Here is a 25,550-nt window from a genome sequence, read left to right as displayed (position 1 = left end):
AAGACATACTAAAATAAATATGAAAACAATGCATTTTATTTATTTCAGACATCATGTTTCATAGTAACATTTACTGCTTAAGACCTACACAGTCGATATCTAAATAGAAATAATTTTAGATTTTTTTTTTTCAAAACGTCCGGGTTCGATTCCCGAGCTGAGTGCACATTTTTTTTAAAATGTATGAATGCAGTTTTTCTTGTTACTAAAATCGATGACATGATTCCTAAGAAGAGATCGTCGTATGTCTTATAGTTTCAGATTTTCCCATACTGACCGATCTAAATGGGCCACCCTGTATATTACAACGCGCACGTGTTCGTCTACGCACACGCAGCCGGTGTGAACAAGCCCTAAAAGGTATTCATATTATAGTTGAATAATCTCAACTAGATCATTACTACAATATATATTTTTTTTCTTTTTCATCATCGCTGGTCTCAGACGGTTTTTGGATGCATACGTCATTGCGGTGTGTGAGTTCCTCATCGCTATATACGTGCATAGCGCTCATACACCGGAGCGATGTGTTTTAATCGGCATTTAACTGCGTAAAGTAGTCGTTGCTAGCTTTCTTATATATTTTTCAACGTCCGCGAACAAAATTACGAAATTAGTGTTTCTTAAACAATTTTATTCGTTCCTGAAGGGTGCTCGCCCCGTAGACGACATGCCAATCGCTGACGCTACGTAGCGAACGAAACGTAACTGTCACTGTCACACTAATATGGAAGAGTGATAAAGAGACACAATGCGATTCGATGGCGAAGCGATAGGGATCGTCACCTTGGCTAGGCCGCCAGTTGTTCTATTAATCTCATCATCATCAACAACATTGGCCACAGCATTATTGCTTTACATGTACTTGTACTTTATGTACTTGCAAAGTTGTCAGTTGGAGTGGTTCCTCGCAGAATATGGCATCTTGTGGTCAGGGACAGGGTTCCCCACATCTACAAAATTGCCTCCTTACATCGTATCACGATTGTAAATTGTACAGGCTATATTTGATCGCAGTAAATTTTCTTCGTCGCTCTGCATTATTCGATTCTTGGTAACTACTGTTAGTTGGAGTGATTCCTTGCAGGATGAGGTGGTGGTGGTGGTTGAAGTGCCGGATTCGCTACAGCTATGATGCTGTCCCCTCGAGCGGCTACCACTTGTGGTCTTTCTTCTGCGTCCTGAAACAGGCGACAGCACAATTAAATGCTACGAGCGAGAAGCAGTCCCAACAGCTTTCTGAAAGTATTATCCGATAGACACGACTATCCAATATGAGGCACCTGGTGGTTTTGACTGGGCGACCCGTATGTTCTGCAGCTCCTTTTTAGTTGTAGGTTAATTAGTGATGATGTAAATACTAACCCTATTATTAGGTACTTAGCTTAAGATAAACTAACAAATTCTATGGATTGTTATGATCTGAAATAAATGATTATTTTATTTTATTTAAATAGGAGAAAGAATTTAATAACCTTCGCTTTTATACCATTACCGATTGCAAACAAGCGTACGGTCCGCATGATGGTAACCTGAAACTGTAGCCTATGACACCGTATTAAAAAGGAGGAATTGGCCCTGCTAGGTGCTTCTAGGGTTAGGTAAATGGCAGTTGGATGATAAAAACGTATGTTATAAAGATCAGGTTTGGAGCTTTTGAACGGAGCAGATTTAACCTAAATTAATGTTGTATCAAACAGAAACGTCTGCGAACGACGCTATGCACAAGACAGTGAATTTTTCCATTTTTAATTTATTTCAGATGTAACTTTGTTCCTAAAGTGAGAAGAAAAGGTAGTATTACCGGCGGTGGTGTACTGGTGCTGGAATAAGAACAGCGTGAGTCCGCGTCGTCGCTCTCCGCCTTCACGCCCCACCAGCTGCAACAAGCAACATCAATACTGCAACGCCATTTAATGGAACCGGCGCTGTCGCCACCTAGCGGCCATATCTGTCCTGATCTTCTGTGAGTGAGTCTTCTGTACCTAGTACTATTATTTATTCTGTGCCGAAATACATACACATACATATAATCACGCCTATTTCCCGGAGGAGTATGCAGGGACCACGGGTTTCCACTTGCTACGATCCTGACATACTCTTTCGCTTCCGTTACTTTCATAACATTCCTCATACACGCTCGCCGGTGTAGGGTGCTCTTGACCTGGCCTTTCTTCAGGATTTCCGAAATACAAGAATCTACCGAAATACAAGGAGCAAATAGCGTGATAGTGGTGCATTCATTCGAGCTCATTCACCAGATCTGGACACACAAAACAGAAGACTGAGGTCTCGTTAAAAAACACCAAAAACAATAATAAATAAAATACCATCTCCAAGTGTGACTGAATAGATATGTAGCTTTTAATGTCAAAAGGTACCTTATGGCAGTTATAGCAACCGCATCGATTTTCATTGAAAAGATACACGTATTAAGGATGACTTACGTCACGTCACGTCCGGGATGAAGCTTCCGACGCTTCGTTTTCTATGGAAAGCATCACGTGATAATGATCACCTGTCATCTGTCATAGAAAACTAAGCTCCGGAAGCTCCGGCCCGGACACGGCCCGGGCGGCCCGGTCTAACGTAAATCATCCTTTAACCGTCCCTGGTTCCAGTTTACCTGTGGTTCGAGTTGCTCCGTGCAGCGTCAGGACTGGCGCGGATGCCGTTACCTTCCTCGCCATCCTGCAGAAACAAGGAATATGTAATCTTCGTTCTCATGACATCAGTGTAAACACCGAACTACTCGTAAACTTACTAAAGTGATATTCAATTGGTGTAAATAAACAGAAAATACATCGAAAACGGAAAATGCCTTATTATCATGTATCCGGGTAGTTAAGTTTTAGTAGAATTTAAAGCCTGGGTGGTAAAAAACAATATAAAAGCGGGAAACGAAAATAAACAAAATTAGTCTTTTGAAAATATTGGAATATCAATAATCTATCAAGGCGCACATGCAATCTAATTAGATTTAACCATCTTCCGAAGGACTAAAGTCAGGCAAAATGTTAATACTTAAATTATTTCTACTTACCAGAACCAGAACCATTCCAGGTGATCTAAATAAAGAAGTATATAGTCAAAATGCAACTGAACGTGATAAAGCGTTTGATAGTGTTATAACCATGCTTACCTTTAAGATAGATAATGTAAATGCAAAATAAAGTTAAATTAAGATTCATATTGGAACGGATGCTAATTAGATAAATTATGTGATATAGTTTAAATGAATAATTTGAAACTTTTGTCCTTATCAATAACCGAGTATTGATTTAGGAGTGCCACAAGGATCAATTATTAGGCCATTTAATTAAAATGATGGAGAAGTCTTATTAGTATATATGTTGTATAATGCAAGATGAAAACTAATTGAATGTGATTTCGTTCGTTGGTTTTTTCTAATTAGTTTTAATTGATATATGTAATTTTAGAGTTAGTGCTAATCAATCTAAGATAAAAGGGGACTAATACCGAAATAGCGGGTATAAACTTTGCATTAGTTAATTGAAAACATATTCTTTCAGAAGTTGTGCAACAATAGAATGATTGTCCTCATAACACGAGACTATATGGTTAGTCCAAATGTTAGAGATAATTGTTAATAAATAAATATTTATGCGATTTTGTGCTAGGGCCCGGTAGTTTGTTATATAGGTCTCGATTATCATTTTTAGTTAGTCAGCTATCTGGTATAAAGAAAGTGTTGTCTCATTCTACCAGATAACTGTGCTTCTCAGCCAGGGGCAGAGTTGTTAAGAACGTTCAACCTAATTGACCTGAAGAGGTCATTTGCTCTCTTTTGAGCAGGATTGAGGTCAACCTGAGGGACTTCGCGGGGCCGTTATATATCCCTTGTAAGCCTGAAGGGATAGGTCGTCAGTGCTGGTTAGTTCGTGCTAAGCTAGGTTACGTGAGTGACCTAGCGAGGCAGTTAAACCCCTTGTAAGCCTGAAGAGCTAAATCTAGGTGAGTGCTAGTTAGTTAGTGTTAATTTAGGCAGTGAGGTCCACTACGTAAGTGACCTGGCGAAGCCTGAAGGTCTAGGTCAGTGCTGGTTGTTAGTTCTAAGCTAGCCAGTGAGGTCAACGTGAGTGACCTGGCGGGGCCGCTTAGCGGCGGTCGCGTCATCTTCGGCCTCCTCGTTACCGGCCGCCGTAGGAGGAAGGCTGAAAGAACAAACAATAGTTAAAGCACTATCAGAAATGGACAACATTCCAAATTGATGACTGACAAAATATTTTTTTAGCACGATGTAGGTTTTATTCTACAGATACAAAGTTATATGTACCCGTGCTTAGAGTAATGGAGACCAGCTCTTCGGACTAGTTGCCGCGCGAGAGGGAACAGCTCGTCGCGGCGCGTCAGCAACGCGGGGACGCAGCGGCACATTTGTGCTGCCGCTTCGTTTACCATCACCTGTAAAAGAAGGATAAAACATCGTTAAAGAATTTTGTTTTAGAGTGTAAAGGTTAATAGGTATAGAATCTATGTCAAACGCTTCAAGAAGTACACTTGGACGGATGTAGACCTTTTTACGCATGTTCAAACTATCTAAGTAAGTACCTACTTCTTATAAGCTATGCATAAGCATTGTGCTATAAGCATGATGAAAGCCCTAGAAAAATGTATTACCTGCACCGTAAACTATTATATGGTCTAAAGCAAAGACGCCCGTTTCTCGGAAAGTTTTTGTCAAAACCTTATTAAATAATGGCCTGAAAAGAATAGCCACACAATATAATTACCTCATGCAGCGTCAAAGGCTTCTCCGGTTTCCTCTTGCAATCGAACCTGCCATATATCGCCGCGTACTTCCTAATCTCCTCCATCCTCCGCGGATCCGCCTCCGGCATCATCATCACCAGCTCCAAGTCTTTACACATCTTCTTCTTCGTGTTCTGAGGCTTTGGTTCTAACTGAGGCAAATGCTTGCTTAACTTCTCTGCCGCAGCCGCTAATTTTTGAACATGAACGTCTAGTAAAACTGGTGTTAACTGGACTGGGGATGTTACTGAGCTTGGACTAGAACCGGCTGAAGGAGGACAGGCGGATTGAGGAGAAAAACTTCTAGAAGCGGTAGTTGTGACAGGGGCTGCCGCAGGGGACGATGGTAGGACTATTTTTGTAAAATTGTTCGTATGGACAGGACTAGCGTTAGGCTGAGAAGCTGTGCTACCACAACTATTTTCCGGTGCTCCGGGGGAAGGACTGTACATTGGCCTACTTTCAGGGGAGCTGACTGTACGTGGTAGACTAGGTAGAGTGGGCATGTTGAGTAATCTTTGGTTGCAGACGAAGGGGTTTTCGGTGGGACAGAGCGGGACGATGGGGATTTGGAAGAGGGCGGGGTTGTTGACCCATTCTTGGAGGGCCTTCTGGAGGCGGCGCACGTGGAGGGGCTTGGACGCCATGCCGACGAGCGCCATAATCTCGAGGAACTCTTCTTCACCGGCGTCGCAAAGTTGCTGGACGTCATCACCACCTGGAATAGAAAATTAATCAAGTTGTTTTTTCGGATTTTATTCTATATACTAGAGTTAGCGAACTTTGCATCGACTTGAATAGAACAAAGTGGAGGAGTGTGCATGATTATAAACGTCACTTTTTCATAGGTGCCACATTTTGTCATTGCAAATGTCATGCAGAGTTAGTTTGGTCAAACTCTAATGATTTTGTAAATTTGTTATAAACTTTAAATTTCCCGGATCATAGAGAAACCTAAAAGTATTTTATATACCACTATTTTACCTATACTATAATTACCTAATAACATTTTTGTATGTGGAATTAATGTTCCCATTTTCTAAATGGGGACTTCCTTTATTTCTTTCCTAATTATCCAAAAATTTCAGATTATTCTTGTTAAATTGTTCAAACTTTCCCCAACTTATACTCACATTTATAAACCTAACATGATTGAGCATTAGGGGCATAATACCTTACTTATACTTACTTACGCTATAGTATATATGCCATTACAATATTCTTCAAAGAAGTCCCTGTAACGAGCACTAGACTGAAAAACTTAGTTTGCATAATCGCAACTCGCAAAGAAAAGCATTTCAAACAAATAGGATTAACTATCTTCGAAAGCCCCTAAAATTTCTCAAGTCCAAAAAAAATTAACCAATTCACCTAATCCCATACCAACATTAATATGCAAAACTGGCGGGGCAAGTTCATTCCGCTATCATTGTTCAACAAAAACGTGTGATTCAATAAAAAACTTCAATTCACACATTTAATTTAAGCAAATATGCAAATTCCTACGTGACCATTTTTGCAAAGAAAAAAAAAACAAAAGACAACCGGCCAAAACCCTTCTTCAATGATGGCTAAAAAGTAAAAATTAAGAAAAAAATAATTTGCATGAGATGGAAGGTCCGCGTTTTTTAGGTTAGGTTATGGAAATGTTGTTTTTGCGCATCGAGCGATGAGAAAGTGTTTTTTCTTGCGTTCCTTCCGCTTATAAGTGTTGGGCTTGAGACGAAACAATGCAGGTTTATAAAAACTTGACTAAGATTGTTAACTTCGGTTAGGATAGGTACTACAGTATTACTTTTATTAGTTTCAAAAATAGTGTTATAATTTGGTGATTATTTAAGTAGAAAATTAAAATATAGGTAAGCGAAAATGCGCAATAAACCTGAAAGAAGCCCACTTTTCGTTTTTTATTGTTTAAGTGGAAATAAATTTACTAACTTTTTGAAAAACGAATTATAGGTATTTGTTTGAAAGCTCATTGTGACGCTATTTAAATAGTAGTTTATGCAACAGTGATATAATAAGGGTTCTTAAAATTCAAGGGTCGAAGTTACAAAACGAGACGTAGTCGAGTTTTGTAAAAAAAGACCCGAGAATTTTAAGAACCAATTATGAGCTGTTGCATACATTACTTTTTCTATGACAGCTGCAGCAAAAAAAAAAAAAAAAAAAAAAAAAAAAAAAAAAAAAAAAAAAAAAAAAAGAGTTATTATAAAAAAAGAGTTATTATTAAAAAAAAGAGTTATTAGTAAAAAAAAAGAGTTATTATTTAAAAAAAATTGAGTTATTATTAAAAAAAAAAGAGTTATTATTAAAAAAAAAAAAAGAGTTATTATTGTAAATGAAAACATACCTCTTTCAATCAAGATGATCGGAACTTGTATCTTTAAAAAAAATAAAGCAGTTGTATTATACTCATAAGATGACTGCTAGCAGTCATCTTATGAGCCTATAGACAAAGCATTCAAATGACATTGCTTTAGATATCACTGTCAGTCATTTAATTGACACATTTAAGTGCTGGAGTAGAAAAAACTAATAAGTAATAACAAAAGCAAAGCTTATTTTCTAAGGATCTGAATTTAACTCCAAATTTAAAGTTCTTCTTTCTAGACTAGACAATACGCATATACATGATTATTGATTGTATAATATACATGTGTACTCAGATATTTTATAGCCAGACCGGAAAGCGTGGTTAATTCATTTTTTGCGCGCGCCTGCAGCCGTCTCCGACCCCCGGGCTACGATTATATACTCTACTCGTATACATACCAACACTACCCTTTACGATTATTATGTTACACAAGGAAGCTCAATACTAAAGCAAAATACTAGATATAGACATGCAATACAAACGAGAAGTGGCAAAACTGCTTTATTAAGGAAAAGTATATTAGGCATGTCGTCCATAATATACAATTCACTACCTGAAAGCCTTAAAGAATTAGAGATACAAAAGTTTAAAAACAAATTAAAGACAGAGCTCATCAAAGGAACCTACTATACCATCAATCAATTTTTATCTGACAAAAACTTCGCCCGTGACCAAAATTGTCCTTTCTATTAATGTATTTTATTTGACATAATTACAATGTAACCGAATGTTTCAATTAATTTGCTATGATGTAAATATGTAACAAGTTCTAAGCTATCTAGATAATAAGTTAGATATAAGAAGACTAAATATTTGTACACCTATATGGTAGATCACAGAGTACTGTATCAACTCACTGTCATCTGTATATAACCTGTGTTTCACAAATAAATATTACTTACTTACTTAATACTGGGCGAATCATTCCTTAAAAGTTATAACTAAGTAGGGGGTATTAAATTAACCATATACCTACCTGCTTATTTAGACTCTAAGGTAGAGTTTATAAAAAATATCCATGTTATATTCGCGTTCTATCAAAACTACCGAAACTTTAGATGCCACTTCAGTTCAAGTTCATTCTATATGATCTAAAACATCCAAACTTTAAAAATCTGTTCTTAACTTGATATTGATTTAAAATTACTTACAGTTGCATCTCTCTCTCTCTACATTGATGCGAGATAGATTTTTAAATGGATGAGGTCTTGGTGGCTCAGGTGACAGAGCGATGGAGTATCGATCCAGAGGCCGTGAGTTCAAGTCTCAACTCAACCAAGACAGTAATTTTTCCACTTTTCAATTTATTGTAAGCGTTCGCAGACGTTTCTGCTAGTTAAAAATGAAAATTAAGATTTTTAAAGTTCTAATGTCTTTCATGTGCATATTATTTTGAACTGTACGCACCCATCTCGAGCAGCGTATCGTAGTACGCCAGAAGACTGGCGCGCTGCATGACGCGGTACAGTTGCAGCTCAGCCTCGTTGGATGGTCGGGACGTCACCACCACTGCGGACAAACAGAAATTATCATCTCCAAAGCCTTGTGTATGTGTATACCTACTTCTTTTTAAATGGAATAGGAATGTAATAGGATTTGTTTTTGAGCGGCAAAAACTTGGTGTTATTTACACGTTTCTTATATTTACCCAACCTGACCCTAGTAATTTGTCGTTAATTCTAACATTGCCACATTTTGTCATTGCAAATGCCATGCAGAGTTAGCTTGGTGTGACTCTACGTATTTATTTAGCAAAGAGTACAGAGTAGAGAGGGAGGTACCTCCCACTGCATGTTGATATTTACTTAATAAACATTTTCTTTATATATTACTTAATCTAATTACATATTTAAAGCATGGGCGATACAGGCGAGAAGATCATATAAAAAATAACTTATACCTACTTAACCGTTTCTTAAATTAGCCGTGAACCGTTCGCTGGTGCATCTTAATTTTATTTTACTAGGTCTATACCAGTTTTGATATAATTATATAATCATGCAAGTGTTTAGCGCCATGAAATCATATTACAACAGCGGAAATGAGCCCTAAATCGTTTAAAACTCTAATTTACTAAAATGCAATCGCATCCAAGGTTTCCACAAAGTTATAACGTTCGTGCCCCAAACAATTTGGCGGCAGACTCGCGTGAGGAGAGGCGCACACAAAAAACAACCCCTTTCAATAACAACCCTAGCTATTACCGAAAAGAATCGCCAACCGTTACCAGACGAAAAATGAAAAGGTTTATATAAAGGGGACGTCTTTTGTTAGGCAGAACGGGTTAAGTCCCTGGCCCCTTCGCGCGGCAAAAATATCGATCGTCTATGAAAAAATGTTGCCACCCCAAAACTGCCACCCTCGTGCACTATTGGTTTTTATTATGGAAAAAAATGTGGGGTGGGTCTATGACTCCACCTCTTGGCAGGTAGAAAAAGGTTAGATATAGAAAAAAAAACGCGGCAAAAAATGGGTTGTTTTCGTCTAAAGTAAATATGTAAGTAGTACGTTTGTATACAGTATATTTAATGACTTTATTATGATATTCAACGTTTATTATAACTGCAAATTTAATGCTTGCACGCCAAAAGCGCATAAATGTCTTATTTAGCGGGCTACTAAATGGAAAGTCCATTGCTCAATATACATATGGATTAGAAACAACACCAATGATTTTACAATATTTAAGTACTTACTACACACGAATACAAAATACTAAACGTTAACTACCGTTAACCGTTTTAATTACAAGTGGAATAAACGTATCCTGCAAGCTTAGCAATTTTTTTGTTACCTAATAGCAGCATGTAGGTATTCAGCACCAGAAGTGGCTGAGCAGGCGAGGTATTCAGAATGATCTGCAAACGCTATTATTTCGACAGTAAACATATTTATATATGATCAGGTAAATTTTTAACTTCTTATGTGGCTTCTTAAAAACAATACAAAATAAATTAACATCTTCCTACACCTACACCCTCCAAACGTCGGTGTAATCAGTTAAAATATACCTATTCTGCACCATCGTTCAAAAACCGACGCTAAATTTTGCTATTTAGCATAATTCATACTGAACCAAAAAAAACACATGAGAATATATCCCTAACAAGCCCTTATGCAACTCTTTCTACAATAAAAAAAACCTGTCTCACGATCCGATGTCCAAAAAACGCATTAACATAATCTGTGCTCGCAAAAAAAATCGCCACGCATCGGCCTTATGAGAAGGGACGCGCTAACCCGGACTCATTGTCTTTTTTTTAATTTTTACTTTTTTTTCTGGTCACGTCAGAAATTTGCATACCATTTCAATGTCCTTAATTTCTTTCGCGAGTCTCACGGCGCAAGAAAGTTTTTTAGTGTTTAAAAAAATGTCTTGGGAATGTAGATTGTGAGACCTATGTGATTAATTGATTATAATATTTAATTTATGCATCATTATTACTTTTCTGTTGTTTAAGACATCAGGTTTTATTCGTTTTTTTTTTAACAGATATGTGTTGTCTTCCGAAAAAATACTACCGTGTGGAGTTATATTACTTAAAATGTTTTAAATTAAACTAAGGAAATGTGACATTCAATTATATTCCATTAGTTATTTTGTAAATCTTATAAATTTTTAATTAGGTATTGATTTAGTACAGTATGTGTATTAGGTTACAAATGTGCAAGTTGCGATTTTTTTAATTTTCGAAAAGTTTCCGGAAATTTAAAAACACTGATTTAAACTTTCACGATTTTTACACATTATTAATGATTGTGCAATAGTTCTGAACCGTCGGAACGCGAGTTAAATTTGCACTTAGGACAGTAAAGTTTTAACTCTTCTTGTTTTGGTTATATTTTATAATAAATTCAATAAAAAAGGATGTCAGCATGGAAGTACCTAGGTACCTATCCATGAGACACAGTTTCCTATTATGTCTTAAAATATTATTCCAATTATTTGAATTGGTAGGTGTAATTGTAATAATCCTAATTAGGTTGTTAATTAAAAAATATAAATAAATAAATAAATAAAAATAAAAAGTCATTTATTGTCGCTAAACACAGTAACAAAATAAAACAAAAGGAAAAAGAAAAAAGAAACAAAGAAACAATAGAACCAAGAAACAATATATAAGATCCCGGGTATCTGCTACCTAAGTAGGTCACAAAGTACAAGTATCAATGTTTAACCACATATCACGAAACTTAATTTCCATCATAAGAGTCATCCTGTCAACTTACCAAATAATTACCATTCTTACACGTGCATATCTACTGCCGCGTGAGAATCCCAACTAATTCAGGCCAAATACGACAGTAATTAGCCTAAAAAACCCGCCCTTCATAAAAAAAACCAAAGACAAAATCTTGGCGGATAAACAAGAACGCTTTTGTCATTCGAAATTCGATTGACAAAAGACGCGCGAATGTAAAGAATACGGTGAACGCGCTAATGATAGAGGCCGGAACAAAACAAAGATACCGGGATGTGTTCGTGCATACGATTAGATATTTTTTCGCACTTGCACCGTGTGATTGATATGCGTAATACAGTCTTTTATGAATATTTAATACCTATTGTGAGTACGCTAACGACTTTAAAAAAGTTTGTTTTTTAGAGAGCTTCCGTGCGAATTTTGTGCTCGGGTGTCTTAGCTTAGAAAAAATACTTTCTATGCTAGATTGAAGACATACATATAATGAATAACGATAGTTAACGTTTCTTTGACATCATTATCGCATTTATAGCATCTTTCCGTTCTGTACGACGTTTTGTCTCCTCCGATAAAATTTGCAGATTAGGTTGTAGAATTGGAGATGGACAGTAGAAACAGTGAATGCTATCACTAACATAAACAACCAATTGGTAAGATTCTCTTTACCTACTCGTCACTTACTGTTCGTTAAACTATTCCATTCCAATCTGCATGCAGTATAGGTATTGTTTCCAGGCAACGCTCTATCAATTATACAGGGTGCTTCCTGTAACAGGAGCAATAAATTAAACTGTAGGCTGTACTCCTCAAACTGACCAACATTTGTTCAGCAACTTTTGAAAATAACTCATGTTTTGATTTTTATTACACTTTAAAAGTTTATTCTAAGACGCAATATATTGCAAATTTTGTTATGTTTAAAGCGTGATAAGCAACGTCAAACACACTGATGTCAGCGTACTACATTGAAGGCAATATTTATTTTGTATGAAAAACAGGAAGTCTAAAGAATTCATAATTTTTTAAAGTTGCTGAACAAATGTTGGTCAGTTTGAGGAGTACAGCCTTTAGTTTAATTTATTGCTCCTGTTACAGGAAGCACCCTGTAAAACGTAAATAAATACGTCAAACTCGTATCTTTTCTGTGGTCAAAATTTAAGCATGTAACACATTCAACATTTAAATTGAAAAAAGTTACAACCTCACAAATAGTACTTTAGTCAGTGTAAAATTCAGACCTAACTGATAATAAATAGAGTCGAAATTGTGCTGTAGAACGGGTGTGTATAATTTAGTGTTTGAGGGAAGGGTTGACCCAACTCTACCGTTGACTGACAGATGGTCGCGTCGAGTCCAGGGTTGCGATGAATAAAAAATCGAACAAGACGTTTTATGGTTGTTGAATTACGTGTTTTTATTTGTTTTGTGGACTTTAATAGTGAATTAAGGAAAGTTAATGGATGTTATTCGTTTGTGTCTGCAATTGGTAATTGTATAAATAATTAAAATTGTTACTGGCATTTAAAGGCCTCGAATATATAGGACAAGTTAATTAGGTAGGTGCGTATTTCTTGTGTAAGTGACGAGAAAATTATTTATTCATACGATTATAAACTACGCTGAAAATATGTTGGCAGAAAGACAACATTAGCGTATAATTAACGGGATACAATAGCCTATAAAATTACATGTATTAGTAGCAAATAGGGAGGTATTGTGGATTTAACGGTTGCGGGTAATTTTAGCTAAGTAACATTAGGGAATCGGGTCAAAAACGGTTAGGAAAATAAGTTTATTTCCCGTGGACAATAGGTTTTTATTTGAGTAGGTACCTACCTACATTTTACCAAGGGTTTTATTCATATGTACGGTTTTTAAGAAATATGTAGTAGGTTTAAATTAGGTACCTAAGGAATATATACTTAAATTGTGAGGGTCCAGACGAACGTGAAGATCAAGCTTTAACATCCATTTCTTTACAAAAGGGGTTTGAGCCAAAAATAAATATTACAGGACATTCGATTACACAGATTGACTAAGTCCCCCAGTAATCTCAAGAAGGCTTGAGTTGTGGGTACTCAAACAACGATATATATATATATAATATACAAATACATAAATACATAGAAAATATCCATGACTCAGGAACAAATATCTGTGCTCATCATACAAATAAATGCCCTTACCGGGATTCGAACCCAGGATCATCGGCTTCACAGGCAGGGTCACTACCCACTAAGCCAGACCAGTCGTCAAAATAAATGATATTAGATAAAATTCTGTATTATACACGGAGAAACAAATTAGGTGCCAATCCAGTCCAAAGTTAGTTTAAAAACACTCCAACTTGACGAGCAGATGATGTAACAATTTAAATGAGATTTTTACTCGACCAACCCTTCGAAAATTGAAAAATTACGGTTGCATAACATACGGTCGATTTTTTTTTAAATATCGGATCGAAGGTGAGGTGCTAACTAGCCGCAGGGTGCGGTATCAATTAGACAGTCTAATGGGAACATGTGTAAAGGGCCTAAGTGGCGCCTCGGGCATTTGTGGCTTTTCAATTTATATTTTGTCTGTGGTAATTGTTTTTTTTAATATATTAAACTGTATTTTTTTGTAAAAAATGACATTTTCGGCTATAAAATTCCTTATATGAAGAAATGATACACGACAAACATTGCTATAATTTCTACACAATTTTATTGTATTGTTTTTTACAGCCTATTTATAAGTGCAAAGAATGCATCCTGCCTTTATTATTATCATGTCTCCCTGTTTTATTAATACCCGATTCGATTTAGCTTCTTACACACCATCGCATTTTCGGCAATCTGACATGACACGCATTTTAATTCAGTCCATAATTACTGTCTGTATCAAACGGCCGAATCAGACAAAACACATGCCGGCCAGCGATCTAATTTCTTTATTATATTTGATTAACCCTTCAGTAATTACAGAACAGATGCAAACCTGATTAATTACTAAAAAACAGGCACCTGCCATAATCTCACTTTCGTAAGAAAAAACTTACAAAAACTCTTTATTCGTCTAATCTCGTATGTAAATCGACTAGTCACTGTCTTTTGTTTTTTGTCGGCTCTGATTTGAGTCGGAAGTCATGTGGAATACGTTTTTTTCTGGCGAGATTAAGGGCGAATGTTTTATTGGAATCAGCGGTGGGTGATCGGAGTTATCTGCGTATCAGATACAAACAACTACTCAAGTTTTAATATCTTTTAAACGCGCCAAAAGGACGACCGCTGTTTGACTTTATCGTATATCGTATCGCACATACTAATTGACTTACAGAGAATTATTTGCTGCATAATTATCACATTATTACTTACTTGATAATTTATAGTCGACGTCGTATATCTAAATCGAATTCGAAAACAAGTTGTATTTTCAAACAACATTTCAAGATACCTACAACGCTACAACTAAAATACGTTTGAATTCGTAAGCTACTTCGCGTCTTAATAGTCTCTTCCTAGGTATATAAAGGATAAGCAACGACGTATAGTCGACATGGGCTTAGACTCCGACCCTAAGGAATCCGCGGTAATTTTCAAAGGGTAATACGACTATTATTATTTACTTTAACAGGACTTAGTGGCAGTTGCACCATCCACACTTGACAGACTGATCAACGTCACCCGGCGCGCCGTTCTTACGTTCTTTAACGATAACAAACAGTTTGGTGCAACCGACCCTTAATATTTCAACTTCTCAGTGTTCTACGAATAGTAGGTACTGTTGTGGAGTATTACAGGAGTAAAAATTAAAAACGGCTTTCCTGGTTTTAGTACAAGTGTAATGTCTAAATTGACACATACATAGAATAAAAAGAAAAAGCGCCTGCACGTTTTGCAGAGCAATATTACGTATCAGTATAAAGTAAAAATGAGTTCTTAAATTTAAACATGCCCCCGGGGTTGAAAGGAAGCCTTTCAAGCAGAATCGGTAGCCACAGGAAGAGGACAAATCTTGCTGAAAGCGCGTCGAACGACTCCTCCAGCTGTCTTCACATCAGCCACTCGAGATATGCCATCCTGTCCAGGGTGAATGGCTACAATGCGTCCCAGTCTCCATTTCAACGGAGGAAGGTTGTCCTCCTTCAGAACAACGAGGGTATTATTCTTAAGGGACTCATGGTTGAGTCTCCACTTGATTCGTTGTTGCAGTTCTGGAACGTACTCTTTAGTCCAACGAGCCCAGAAATGTTGACGGAGTTGTTCGATTCGGTGGAATCGGGACAGATGCTGATAAGTATGGTCCCGCAGATCCTGCACCGGCAATGACGTCAGTGAGCGTCCGACAAGAAAATGTCCAGGGGTGAGCGCTGAGAGATCGTCCGGGTGTGATGACAGAGGCGTGAGTGGCCGAGAATTCAACAAGGCTTCAATATTGATGAGTGTAGAGTTAAGCTGTTCATAAGTTAAGTTACAGTTGCCCAACACTCGTTGCAAATGGAATTTAACTGATTTGACACCCGCCTCCCAAAGACCCCCGAAGTGAGGTGCATAAGCAGGCAGAAAATGAAATCTAGTATTTTCACTAGCTAACGTCTCAGCCAAAGAGTTGCAGTTTTCCTTCAGAAATTTTGTGATTTCATTATAGGCTCCGACAAATGCAGTGCCGTTATCGGAATACACGTTATCTGGCTGTCCCCGTCGAGACATAAAGCGAGACAGTGCTAACAAATAAGTTTTACTAGTTAAATCTCCCACCAATTCTAAATGTATCGCCTTGGTTGTGAAGCATATAAAAATAGCAACATAAACTTTTACTAGTGCGCAACCACGACCTTGACGGCTGGCTGCCATGAGTGGACCTGCGTAGTCCACGCCCACATTCCTAAACGGGTAGCCTCCAGGTGACAACCGAGAATTTGGCAAATTCCCCATCAATGGAGCAATTACTTGTCCCTTCATGATTTTACATCGCACACATTGATGGTAGCAAGCCTTTGCCAAATTACGACCCCCTATGGGCCAGTAGGTTTCTTTAATTATTGCTAACAACAGCTGGGGCGGTGCATGGAGAAGCCTTTTATGTTCCTGATTAAATAATAATTTTGTGAATCGATGTGTGGACTGTATAATAATGGGATGTTTTTTCTCGTATGGAAATTCTGAATTGGAAAGACGGCCTCCTACACGAATTAAGTTGTCGTTGTCTAGGAATGGGTTGAATTTCAAGAGCTTGCTCTTTTTTGGTAAATTTTGTTTTTTGGATAATATATCATATTCTGAAAATGATTCGCTCTGACTGAGTTTGGTAATTACCTTTAATGAATTATTTAATTCGTCATGATTGAGGTACGTGGACGACGTCGACGTTGCATTTTTGCGGCATTTTTTAATGAAACGGAGAGCGTATGCAAAAGCACGAATGAGCCGCGAGAGGTTAGAGTAACGATTGAAATCTATTAATGGCTCATTAATTATGTTGACGTGCAATGAAACCTCAACGCGGGTTTCAGGCAGCTCATCGCATTGTTTTGTGATAGGATTCGAGGGCCACTGAGCCACGTCTTGTTGCAAGAAACTGGGACCCGACCACCACAAATCTAATGAGTCTATAACGCTTGCATGCAATCCACGGGAAATTAAGTCCGCTGGGTTTTGGTCCGTTGGAACATGCCTCCAAGTACAACTGCCGGTGATTTCTAAAATGTCCGACACTCGGTTCCTAACAAAGGGTTGCAACCTACTTGGCATCATCTTCAACCAACCTAACACTATAGTCGAGTCGGTCCAAAATATCGTGCTTCTTACCTGAGCTCGAAGTGAGGTCATGACCTTATCATACAGATGAGCACTAACCAGAGCACCACACAATTCAAGTCTAGGTATAGTCGTAGGTTTAATCGGACTGACTCGACTTTTTGCGATCAATAACCTAACCAACACCTGACCTTCCTTGTCTACACTACGTACGTACACACAAGCGCCGTACGCGCGTTCAGATGCATCTGAGAAGATGTGTAGATCAAAGGCTACGTGTGAGTTGCAAATGACATGACGAGGGACTCTCACATCATTCAGCGCCGGCAATCCTTCCAAGAGTTCTAACCATTGTTTAGTGATCTCTGGAGACAGTTCTTCTTCCCATGTAATCTTTTGCAGCCATAATCGCTGCAGTAGCATTTTCATGGTGATTACGAATGGAGACAGAAGTCCCAACGGATCAAAGATCTGAGCAATCACTGAGAGCATGTCGCGTTTGGTATTTCCTTTGGAAACTAGTTTTCCTATAGGAAAATACAGCTCATCGGACACAGGATGCCAGCCTAAGCCTAACGTTTTGCTGGGCTCATTTGATCCCATATTCAAATCCACGGAGGATTGAGAGGGTTCACCTAGAAGGCGAGGCTCGTTTGACTTCCACTTACGCAGGTTCATTCCTGCGGAAGAAAGTGCTTGAGTCACTTTATGGCGAATCTCTTCCACCCCAGTAAGCTCATCTCCTCCTGTCAGCAGGTCGTCTACATAAAAATCATGAATGATGATTTCTTTGACTGTCTCATCTTCACAATCTAAGCCTATTTGCTTGAGACACCTGGTGGCTAGGAAGGGAGCACTGGCTGTCCCATAGGACACAGTATTGAGCTCGTGCACTAATAGTGGCTTGGCCTCCGAGCTGCGCCAAAGAATTTTTTGGAGGTGGCGGTCGTCAGGATGCACCCATATCTGACGGTACATCTTCTCCACGTCCGAAGAAATGATGTATCGGTGCTGCCTGAATCTGATAAGGATAGACAGAAGGTCGTCTTGCACAGTGGGTCCGACCATCTGAATGTCATTCAGACTGATACCTGAGGTAGACGGGCTGCTAGCATTATATACGACACGTAGCTTTGTCGTGGAGCTGTCACGCAAAATACCATGGTGGGGTATATAATAACCCTTTTCTACCCTTAAAGCCTGCCTACCATGCGACATGTGACCCAAACTTTCATACTCTGCCATGAAATCAGTATATAAACTTTTAAATGAGGGCTTGGTTTTAATTCTACGTTCCAATGATAGCATGCAATGCTTTGCGCGTTGGAATGAGTCGCCTAAAACACTTTCGCTTTGTTTTAAAGGAAGCCTGACACAGAATCGTCCGTCGGCTAGCCGCGTAGTATTTTCAACGAAATGTTCTTCGCACATTTTCTCCTCAGGTGAATAATGAGACGACTTATGGCTAACCTCTTCGAGTTGCCAAAACCGCGTTAATTGGGTTTGGATGTCGTCGTTACATTTTAAATCATTATTACCTGTGTGCGAGAGACCAGAAGCAAAAAAGCACTGCATACTGGAAGGCAGAAAGTCGGTAATTGCCCGACCAGCAACCAAAAAGCCAAACCGAGTTTCACAGAGCATCGGCAGTCCGGTACCTAGTCTGATGATCTGAGGCTGTGTAGGAAACGAGTCCCAAAACACTTCAGCTCCTAATATTATGTCGACAGGTGCAGGTTTATAAAAGTTTGGATCGGCCAAACAAATGTCGCTTGGGATATTAAGATCCGTCAAATCAATTTGACGACATGGGACGTCATCAGTAAGAGATGGCATGACGTAACAATTTACTGTTACTGAATATGTGTCATTTAAAGATTTAATAGGAAGTAGACACATTTCTGCTATTTTAGTAGTCTGTTTATTTATACCAAGAACAGACGTGTTAATTTGATTCGTTGGTAAATTTAATTTCTCACAAAAACTCTGAGATGTTAGACATGCAAAACTACCATTGTCTAACATGGCGCGAGCGACATGCTCTTTATTGTTGCTATCGTAAACCTTTACTAACGCAGTCGCAAGCATACCATGTTTCCCTTGTCGCGAATTTGAAACCATTTGGGCCGATAATGCCTGTACAGAGGCGGGCGAGGAATCATATGAACAATTTCCTAAGCCAGAATGAGATGCGACGGGCGCGGCAGGTGATAATTGATTACCAGGAAAAATCGATTTATTATTTTTAGTTGAATTATCCTCCTCGCCGCGGCCGGACGCGTAGTCACCGCTCGATCTAGATTTGCAATCGGTAACATGAACTAACGTGTTATGTTTTCGCTTACATAACTTGCATCCCGGCTTTTTGCAATGATTAGCATAATGTCCACCGCGTAAACAGTTATAACAAACCTTTAAACTGGGTAACAATTCCAATCGCGCAGCGTTGCTAAGGGCGAGAAACTGTAAACAACTAGGTAAATAATGTTCACCGCTGCATTTTGGGCACTTAGCGACAGTGTTCTGTTTCGTATCTTGTACGGACATGGTTTTCAGTTTCGGAGTGTTTTTGTGAGAAGTGTTAACTCGACCGGCAGTGTTATTTGTGGACAGTTCCAACGTTTCTAATAAATCAGAGCGATTTCGCATGAATGTTAAAAACGCTTCGAGAGTGATTGGCTTATCTTTATCTAAGCGACCTTTGTATTCTTCCCATTCCCGATACGACTTAGCGTCTAACTTATGTGACACAATGTAAATGAGTAACGTATCCCATTGTTTTACTGGTTCGCCGAGTGATTCTAAGGCAAGCAAGTTTTTGTTCAATTGGTCGATCATACGTTTTAACGCAAATGAAGGCTCCTTGGTAATTGTTTCGATATTAAAGATTGCTGAAACATGATTTTGTAGCAATAAACGCTTGTTATCGAAACGATCACATAGGAGCTTCCATGCAGTTTGATAATTTTTAGAACAAAATTCGACCGATTTAACAACCACTGCCGCTGAACCATCCAATGACGATCTCAAATAATGAAACTTATTTATCTCGTCAATTTCGTCATTTGAATGAATTAAGCTTAGGAATGTGTCGTGAAACTCGAGCCAATTTTCGTAAGAACCTGAGAATTTTGGCAACTGTATGACGGGAAGTTTAACTAGCTTATGATTGCTAGCACTTGAGATACTTGCACGTTCGCTACCCAGGTCTTCTTGATTTTTATTAAATGAAGTTAACATATCTTGCGCTTTAGCAATTGCACTGAAGTACTGGGTTTCGAACTCAGTTCGCTCAGATAACTGAATATCAATGCTTGCCGCCAAACATTCTAACTTTAGCTGCACTTCATCGTACTCACTAAATAAGGTTTCCATTCTACTTATTCTTAACTGCAACTCATTGGCGGCAACAGAGGTAAGTGAAGAACTTTCCAAAGAATTCATGTAGTTTGAAAAGTTAGTTAGCCGGCCTTTGTAACTGCCACGTTTTTTGATTAATTCCTTTTCTTCGGTCATTTTGAGAGGCGTGTGTTGTCAACTGAAATGTTATACAATGCAAAATTAACTTAAATGTATAAGCAATGTATGAAAGTACAGTTGTGCCTAAGTTTTACTACGTTAACAGTTTATTCACGTGTATATTGATTTTATTTACTTAGTTTAAATTTTAACACTAATAATTGTATATAAATTTAATGTTTTGAAAGAATTATTTAATACGATTCGAGGTGAAAGCTAACCTATTGTTTTATTTAACACCTACATAGGTATGTCTAATCGTCCAGTTAAATAATGATTTACTTATTTCACAGTTCGTAGATTTATTGGTTAATTAAAAGCCTAGGCAAATATCAGTGAATAACTAATACAGATTAACTAATTACGAAATAAATTTAAAGTGAAGTAGCAATCTGACGTGACAAAGGTTAACCTATCGGTTAGTTACGTGGTTAAATTAAACAATTAAAATGATACTAACCGTATTAAATCGTATCCTTATACTTAATTACTACCTGTATGACGAGTGATGGGTGAAAATTAAGAACACTGAAGGCTTAACTCTGTCTTCAAGTCCGGCAAGCCCACGTGAACACGATCCTCCTTTCCCAAGTCAGCTTGATCTCTTTATTGTCGGACGAATTTCTTAATTTATTCACTCGTCAACTCCTTTTATCATATAATCTGGATTATTTTCTGTATATTCTTAATCCGGCTCGTTCCAGGACCATGTTGTGGAGTATTACAGGAGTAAAAATTAAAAACGGCTTTCCTGGTTTTAGTACAAGTGTAATGTCTAAATTGACACATACATAGAATAAAAAGAAAAAGCGCCTGCACGTTTTGCAGAGCAATATTACGTATCAGTATAAAGTAAAAATGAGTTCTTAAATTTAAACAGGTACAATAAAAATTTGCTTTTCGTAATATACTACAAACCTAGAAAGAAAGAGGTCAGAGACCCTTTTCTAGCCCCAAAACTGGTTACCCACATAACGTATACAATCCACACAAAACAGCTCTAGTAACCCAACACCCGCGGTCCAGCGGACCCTCATTTGAATCTTCCAAGTTCAAAAACATCTTCCCGGAAATAAAAAAATCATGTCAGTGGGGTCATTTATTCCCACAGACCCTGCACCTTACGGCCAGCGAAAACAAACTAATAATTTGAACCCTTCCGCGTTTTTTAACCATAGAAAACCATAGAGTACTTCCGTGAGAACGTCAAACATGACCATAGAGTAAGGAGGAAAAAACGAAGGGGGCGAGTGGACAGTTGGTGAGTTATTACTGAGATAAAGACCCTCTGATCTGATCTGAATAGGAAAGGTGGTCGATTCTTTTTAGTCTTATTGATCAAATTGCCGATAAGGGTTAGTTAAAATGTAGTTGGATAAGTTTTACGAGTCTTATTCAAGCCACCAAGTATGTATGTGTAGTAATATTAAGACTGCATGTCGTAGAATCCAATTTGTAAACTGTATTAAACTTTGCAATACGAGAATAGAAGAGCTTCCTACAGTTAAGCCTCTGTTGTATAAAAATATTTATCATACCTACTTAGAGACCAGGATACGTCTGAACGATTTTGATAGCACGCACAGTGCAAGTGTTATTTTAAACGTCAAACTTCTATGAAATTATGACGTATTAAATAACACTCACTGCGTATGCTATCAAAATCATTGCAGACTTTTCTTGGTCTAACTCTAATAAACTTTATGTGTACTGATCACTAATAGCGTACAAGTCCTATCATGAAAATACAAAATTACATGCATTAAATTGTCACACATACTTACATTGCAAAATGTGTGTGTGTACATCCCTACATAGAAAGTTTTCGCACTTTTTCTGAGGCTCACTTTACAGTTCGTGAAAGGGGAGGATGCGTCAGAGCCACAATAAAGAGCGTGAAAACAATATAGATGATTATTCTCGCAATGCCATTTCAAACCAGGAATGTAATAAGAATGAAATAAACACTAATTGCGTTACAAGTCGCCTACAGAGCACAAACGCATTCTCACGTTGGCATCATTAGGTTTTTTATCATGCTTTTTCACTCCTTTATTACTCGCCCTCTTGATGCCTCTCCCTCACCTTCCCAGTACAGGTGTCTGTATAAAAAAACCTTATGAAGCGTTAACTATAGACTATAGAGCGATGTGGGTTCCCGCGTTTTTGTGACAGCCCGCCTTTTTTCGAAACAAAATGAAAAACAGTGTGAGAATACCATGAGAGGTTAATTCAATATTTATTTACATTTAATCGTTCCTGATTTATAAAGTTTCAGAAAAAAATTAAAGTTGCAATTTCCACGAAGAAATTGTTTTACCTCCTTATTCATAAAACTTTACAAGCCTCAATAGGCTACATGACTAATTTTTTTTATGGTATCAATCGATCGGGTTTGTTTTTAGGATCAAATGTCTATGTGGGACCCATTGCATTAAAGTAACACAAAAGTCAGAAATTGTAGTCAAAGTCCGACAGTCGCACTTCTAGGGCATGCTCCCGGGAATTCCCGGTTCTTAATTTCCCGGGAATTCCCGGGAATTCCCGGGAATTTTGTAGTGTCAAAAGAACCGGTACTGAAGACCCGGAACCGGTACTTCCCGGTTCTCCCGGACCCGTGTTCAAATTACCTTTATATTGCTATTTTGTACTAAGTAGTCATAAATATATGGCGTTATTCATAAACGGCTACTAACTTAATCAGTTGATGATCGTCGTTATGCCATAGAGAGGGACAAACGACGATCATCAGCTGATTAACTTAGCAGACGTTTATGAATAACGCCGATAGTATTTTAGCTAGGTGCATTAAGGCCACAGGCCTGAAATAAAGGAATATTTAATTTAAATTTAATTAAGTAGCATTTAAATATGTTGGTTTGAAACGGAGGACACAAATAACCCGGCGCGGATGGCGGTCAATTGTAAAAAATAAATGTCGGCGAAGTCCGAATAATATTTCGTATAGTCAGACCAAGCTAAGTTGGTAGTGATTTTGATAGCACAGACTGTGCAAGTGTTATTTTAAACGTCACATTCTATAAATTTTGGTGTTTACTTTAGCAGCGACATAAGCGGTTGCTGAAGTAATAGCGGCTCAGCCACGATATTGAGCAACTTGCGACGGCGGCAGCGATAACCATAGGTTGGAGTGAGACACGGCGATTGGACCTTTCGTTCCCACCTATGGTTGTCGCTGCTGCCGCCGTCGCCAGTCGCTCAATGTCGTGTCCGAACCGTAGGTGTTATACCGCCAATGAGAGTAAGCTTGCTTAAGCAGCCGACAGAAAGGTTGGGAGAGCTAGACCGCACTAATCACATGGATACTAAGACCGGCATAATTAATCGGGACGGTAGCTTGGGTCCAACTGGAGGATGTGAATGTAACGTTCTGGATTTTGTTGAAGTGTCTCTTAAAATTTGGTCAATATTTGTATTGAATGTGGGTAATTTCTAGAGTCGCGGCGGATGATGTTCATAAATATGGGTAGGAATGGTCAGTCTCAAAATGTAGTCATGGGTTAAATTAGTATTATAGTGATTTCATTTATGGCATTCAATAATACTTATGAAATTGTAATTACTATTTATATAGAAATTATTCATTCATAAGGATTGTAATAGACTTAAAAAACGAATTTCTTAAAAATTATTATATAATATCCTAAGAACCGGGAAGAACCGGGAATCCCGGTACCGGCCGTGCCCAGAACCGGGAAATGAAATTCTCGGTACCGGAACCGGTACTGCATGCCCTACGCACTTCACTCGCGAAACGCCCTATACAAAACGGCCAGGGGCCGTGACGTCATCGCCCAGCTTGTAGTATGGACAAAACAAGAAAATTGCGTTTTTGTCGGTGAAATATTGCGTTTATGTATATAGTTGCTATACAATTCTTTTTTGGATTACATGTAAGGAATAGAATGGTACCCTTACTTTTATCGTTTTTGGAAGTTAAAAAAAACTTAAATTTTGAAACTTTCAGGTTCTGTAATTTTGTAATTTTTCAATATTTTATTTTAATATCCACATTATTGTGATAAATTGCTCGTTTGCTATCTATTTTACTAGATTTTGTTATAAAATTCAACATGTGTCATCATCCCTATTGCCGTTTTATTGTGAGTGCATTCAGAACTTAATTAGAATTACTTGTAAGTATATAGCCTCCAGGACCACAAAGTTGAATTCCTAAAATGTTCAAATCCCAAAATGTTGACTATGACTTGAACTTAACTAGACGGAGCCCCGCGAAAGCGGGGCTCCTATTTCTAGGCGGTTTGCCCTTCGGGCATCTGAAGCTACCTAACGAACCTAACCTAGCTACCTATTGATTTAGTCTGATATCAGTGATATCCGTGAAAACATTATTCAACATTTTGAGAATCCAACATTTTGGGATTTCAACATTTTAGGAATTCAACTTTGTGGTCCTGGAGGAAATATAGTAATGAGTGCCTAAAAACAAATAAAATTTCAAACTAGGTTAGTGTTAAAGGTACCATTATTATTGATTTTTACACTATCCAATCATTTTATTTTGAGTTTATCAGACGTTAGGAACGTTAGGTATGTCGCTACCGTTAGTTATTATAAAAATATTTTATAGTCATGTATAAGTAATTTGAAATAGGGATGTAGTGTAGAACTCCCTTAAGTATGTAATTTAATAAAAAAAAACAACGGGTTGCACTCAGGGAGTGCCGGCAGAAGTGAAAACTCAATGACTAGTCCAAAATGCACTATGTATAATTGAGGTTAACGCCATCTAGCGTTAGCGTTAATTACTTGAAACCCCTAAGCACATCACTGTTAGTACTCTAGTTATATTAATACCAGTTAGAGCGAAACTCACTAGATGGTATTTAAATCAATAAAGAAAAACTCAATGACATTACATGTAACAGTTTTTCGATCAGGTCACGTGTCGTATCG

General features: G+C 37.9%; 1 protein-coding gene across 1 annotated transcript in view; it reads right to left on the bottom strand.

The window, feature by feature from the left end:
• Window positions 1-1,056: 1,056 nt before the first annotated feature.
• The window catches only part of LOC134652492 (NGFI-A-binding protein homolog), a 37,646-nt gene continuing 13,152 nt past the window's right edge, over window positions 1,057-25,550 (bottom strand). The window contains exons 2-8 of the mRNA XM_063507689.1: window positions 8,558-8,659; window positions 4,755-5,491; window positions 4,298-4,425; window positions 4,106-4,175; window positions 2,627-2,691; window positions 1,805-1,880; window positions 1,057-1,181 (exon numbers count right to left, since the gene is read on the bottom strand). Of these exons, the coding sequence (XP_063363759.1) occupies window positions 1,065-1,181; window positions 1,805-1,880; window positions 2,627-2,691; window positions 4,106-4,175; window positions 4,298-4,425; window positions 4,755-5,491; window positions 8,558-8,659 (1,295 nt within the window). The 3' untranslated portion in view covers window positions 1,057-1,064. The remainder of the gene's footprint in view (window positions 1,182-1,804; window positions 1,881-2,626; window positions 2,692-4,105; window positions 4,176-4,297; window positions 4,426-4,754; window positions 5,492-8,557; window positions 8,660-25,550) is intronic.

Source organism: Cydia amplana, chromosome 1 (assembly GCF_948474715.1).
Source record: "Cydia amplana chromosome 1, ilCydAmpl1.1, whole genome shotgun sequence".
Taxonomy (NCBI): Eukaryota; Metazoa; Arthropoda; class Insecta; order Lepidoptera; family Tortricidae; genus Cydia; species Cydia amplana.
The sequence above is the reverse complement of the archived record's forward strand: the minus strand, read 5'-3'. Positions and strand labels throughout refer to the sequence as shown.